Genomic DNA, 4,723 nt, shown 5'->3' with positions numbered 1-4,723 from the left:
CTACAGAGTACAATCACCCTTTTCAAGACCTTTTTCAACCAGTGAGGAAAAGCTGACCCTGTCACCTTCACAAAGGCTACTGTTCATTGTGGAATTGCTGAATACATAACACTTACGGACATTTTGGAAATAGAGAAAGTGAGCCACATCCAATTGATGAAGAATTTTATTTGTAGAAAAGCCAAATTAAACCATCAGGTCAGTTTTGCACACTCGGGCAGATGGCATTGTCCATCTTCCTGGTGCAAACATGTTGGTAGGTGAGATTTTGCAGTGGACATTACAGTAACAACTAAGTCCATTATATGGCCATGTAAATACCTGATCTTATTAATTTGCAGTTTCCCAATCTCCTTGGTGAATGTTCCCCTTGATCTTCTGGAAGAAAAATCATTCTCACCTACCTGGCCCCTGGTCACAGTAATAACTGAGGCCCATTTTCAAGGTTGGGGTGTGCTTCTAGGAATATAAGGATCACTACTTTATGGCCTTTTCGGAAATGGAAATTTCATATCAACCTCCTGTAGTGGAGACCTGTACAACTGGCACTGAAAGTACTCCCTCCTTAGGGGAACAAGTCTGGATCCTAACGGACAACATCTTAATAATGGTTTACATGAGCAAGGAGATGCTAGTTCCAAGCGCCAATGCAAAGCGGTGATGAGCACATAGGTATGGGGCGTAGGCAGAGGGACTGATGGCGAACCTGAACATGACACTGCATCACCCGATCAGACTGTGTTCCAGAAATCATGAGTGGTAGCGATTTCAGGATGTGACAGACCTCATCTATCAAGCATAGTGTGTACCAGACCAAGACCTTTTTGAAATGCATGCATACAGGAAATGCCAAAGGCTCTTCTTACGGGATGACCCATCACCACCTTAGATGGAAGTCACTTTGGCGTCGACTACACTTTTAGTCTCCATTTTGACATAGCACTCTATTACAACTAGGTCAAAAGTAAATCTTATGGCAACACAGAGCACTTTTGATCTTGATTACTTGAGTCATACTGGACCAGATTTGCTTGGTTTCCTGATCTCCTACAGCTCAGGTGTGCTCCACCATTGTCACTCCAAAACAAACTTCTCTTGCAACATCCAAATCTTAAAATGTTCAATCTTCATGCTTTCTTTTACGTTTTACCTCCGGTGGTCTTCGATGTTGTTCTGGATACCACATGGCTATCAACTAGAGCCAGTAAAAGGGGCAATATTGATATGGTGATGTTGAGGTAGTTCTCGAGAACCTTTCAATGCTGAGATTGTGCACATCCATCGGCTCACAGGTACTGCAGGTGTGCCTCATGCCGCACAACATAATTGTAGACACCACACTACAATGTAGGAGGAGGAGAAGGGATGACTGGAGAGAGAAGTACACTTGAATAGCTTGGTACGAGAGAAAGGTACAACCCCATCACAACTATACACGTGTTTGTTCAGCTTTCATGTGCAATTGCAAAATGAATTGTAAATCTACTCACTTACTTATTTTCATTGGCAGATTGCATACTGAAGACCAAAGAAGCGAGGTTTAATCTTTGCAATTGCTGTCTTACTGCCTCAAAATGTCTAGCTTTATACTCTGTTGGATCTGTTCTATTTTCTGGTACCGTGGTGCTGCAGCATGGGTTGCGGTCACCTCTTGAGGTATCTTTGTGTTAGGAAATTAGATGTGTGATATTTGTGGCGTGGTTGTCTTGAATTCTCGTACTTAGTAGAATGAAACGTGTGTCTGTATCGAAGTATTCGTCTGGACATGACTGACCTTGGGTATGTCAGGATCCTGAGACCCTTCCAGAGAATAATAGCAACTGGGTAGCCTTTGGAATGGGACTGGAGGCCTCTTTTCTCGATGGATAGCGTTAACTTATGGGACACACACAGGGTGTTACGGGGCCTGAGTGCCTCTGTAGGATGTCAGACTGCCTTGTAGATAGATACCTGGGAAATGTTTGGGTGGTCTTTGGCGGTGCTGTGCATGGAGCCAGTGGAATACCAGCACAGGGTGTACAGCAGTTCGTGTCCTGGACTCATGGCCACATAGCCTTCCTTCTTGGCTGTGGTGTCAGATGTAATGCTCTGCAGGGTGTCCGTAGTTATGTGCTCCCTAAGGTTGGCTCTGTGGCTCTTGAGGGTGGGTTTGTACCTCTCTCAGACTCTTCTTCTGCTGCAGAGGGAGTCTGGAACATTTGTCTCAAGCTCCCTTGTCTGCCTCCGTTCGCAGCACTATGCCTGTGAGATGTCTGGGGTTCAGGCATGGCAGAGGTGTTTGAGCTACTGCGTCAAAACCTGGATGTGGAACAAACACCTGTATCTAAGTTTCAGGGTAAGAAAAAACCCGGCCGGGGCAGCCTCGAGCCCGCTCCATTGGCGTGGCCTTCTCGGCTGCCTCGTCATTAATGGACAGGGTGAGCTTGCTTCAAAGCCTGTGAAGACGTTGTGTTGCATGTGCACGGGGCCCTGAAGGCGTTTGTACCCTGGAGACTAGAGTGGTGTCTCCTTTTACCCCCGCCTGATGGCACTGGCATGTTTGCCTGTGCCTCTGGTGACTAATCATGCATAGCCAGTCTCGCCCCGTGCCGACGCACGTGCACCCTCACCAGTTCCCCTTTTCCGTAACTCTGTGCGCTCAGCAAGTGTGTACCTCGAAACCTTCCGCCGCGCCCACCCTTTCCTTTTCTGCTTGATTCCCTTTTTCCCTTCCTCTTTGTGACGGCTCAAGCAGCCGGTGCTGCAACGTCGGGCACGTTTGACCCTCGCACGCTGTGCGGAAAGCAGTTTGCAGCAGCTGACAAAGGGTCACCCTGAAAATTCAAATGCTATCTGCACGTTAGCCCAACTCATAGTTTAGGCGGAGGGGCTCGCTATTCTAAGAGCATGTTTAAAAAAATATTGATTGCATAAAGCTACATAATTGACTGCAGTACAAGTTAACTGGAAAATTAATTTCGCTCGAACTTATTTCTAAATCTCCCTCTTACGAGTTTCTCACTATAGGGGTGTGGGTGGCATCACGGTGGCAAATATGGTCCAAGTGGAGCATTTCTTTAAAGACACGAGTGAATAAATGTCACCATATAAGGAGTTTTCCAGTGTGCACAATAAATATAATGGGAAGCAGTGTACCGGGTCCCCGTATGCTGCCAGTAAACTGACAGCCCCGATACCAACCATGCAGATGACGCACGCCCACTAGCATCGCCGCAATCGCGACCCTCGCAAGTAGCTAGTTTCATTCCGGGGCAATTTAAGAAATTGATGCCGCGCATCTGAACGTTATGCGCAATATGGAAAAAACACAACTACCACGCACGGCTATAAAGGTGTATGTACCGTGCCTGAAGAATAAAATACGGTAGGTACTGTATGCATTGAAACCGCGCTGCATGACACAAGGGACGACAGAGCAGGGGATCCATAAACCAGAACGCTTATTCGAAGACGAAGGAGCCCTAAGCTGTAAGAGTTCTGTACAGAACGGGGTACAGCGAATATCTGCTATCTGGTCACTGCTAGAGTACCACTAGTGCCAAAGGGAGGGGCAAGGTAGTGAATGGAGTGAGGTAATAGGGTAAGTGACATGAATTATTACTGCCTGAATGATTTGATCTTGAGTAAGTAACACTTATCTATTTAGTTTAAATGTGATGAATCCATCTTATTGACTTATGGATCACTGTTACAACGACACCTTATTTTTTAGGTGTACTTCGCCCCCACCTTATTCGGAGCTTGCCAGCCCTTGCGCCTTTTGACGCCAAGCCAGTTTCTACTAAACCTTAACCTTCCTATACGGTAATTATAGTGATTTCTTTCCCTATTTCAGTCCCATCTAAATTGTTTTCTCTTGGGACCTAACTCAATACTTATTGGTAACACTCGTCTATTAATATTTCCGTAGGTGCCCTTCCTCCCTGTAACACCGTCACTTTTGTCCTGAAGAAGACCCCGTTACTAAGGATCCAATCAACCTACCTGGGTCAAGGGGTCGAAACGTCGACATTTAATCCTACCAGTACCCTCAATAGTGCAATCTGCACCGTGTTCTTCCAAATGTACATGGTTTTGTAAATGAATGTATACTCAATGAATGAATTTCATTTTTGACTATGTGGCATTGAGTTACATGCCTAACAATTGATTTGTGATAGTGTCAAAACGTTTCATGTCACTTACCCTATTACCTCACTCCATTCACTAGCTTGCCCCTCCCTTTGGCACCCTGCACTTTGGATCAGTACTGATGTATTTCTAGTAATGTGTATTTGCCAAGTGTGATTAAATAACACTTTGCCATCACGTAATTGTTCAATCATCTTTGATGCTGATTTTGCTAATGTTTCACAAGTTCTTATGCTCTGGGACCTTTTTCTTTATACTGCCTTATACCCAGGTCCCAGTGATCTTTGGGTTAACCCTTTGTTCTAACGAGAGTACCACTAGTGAACATGAGAAGGAATTGGCCGGGGTAGTACCCGAGGTACATACGGTAAATGGGAAAATACTGCAAATGTTCACATAAAATGCACTTAACCCATATATAAAGAACAAAACAGATGTAAACAGACAGGTGCCCAAAATGTAACACAATGCATGGGACCTTTCTGTGTATGTGCGGGGATTGCACAATAATGCGTAACTTTTGGGAAGAAATAGTAAAGAAATTAGGTGACTGACAAAATACAGAATGCAATGATCCCTCATAATATATCTA

At 44.9% G+C, this 4,723-nt stretch overlaps 1 protein-coding gene across 1 annotated transcript in view; it reads left to right on the top strand.

Moving 5' to 3' along the window:
• LOC146830942 (uncharacterized) overlaps positions 1-4,296 on the top strand; it is a 338,432-nt gene extending 334,136 nt beyond the window's left edge. Inside the window, exons 7-8 of the mRNA XM_085605136.1 lie at positions 3,713-3,804; positions 3,911-4,296. Of these exons, the coding sequence (XP_085461262.1) occupies positions 3,713-3,764 (52 nt within the window). The 3' untranslated portion in view covers positions 3,765-3,804; positions 3,911-4,296. The remainder of the gene's footprint in view (positions 1-3,712; positions 3,805-3,910) is intronic.
• Positions 4,297-4,723: the final 427 nt, after the last annotated feature.

The sequence above is a fragment of the Triturus cristatus genome, chromosome 5_1 (assembly GCF_964204655.1).
Source record: "Triturus cristatus chromosome 5_1, aTriCri1.1, whole genome shotgun sequence".
Taxonomy (NCBI): Eukaryota; Metazoa; Chordata; class Amphibia; order Caudata; family Salamandridae; genus Triturus; species Triturus cristatus.
Note: the sequence above shows the minus strand (reverse complement) of the source record. Positions and strands in the feature narration are given on the sequence as shown.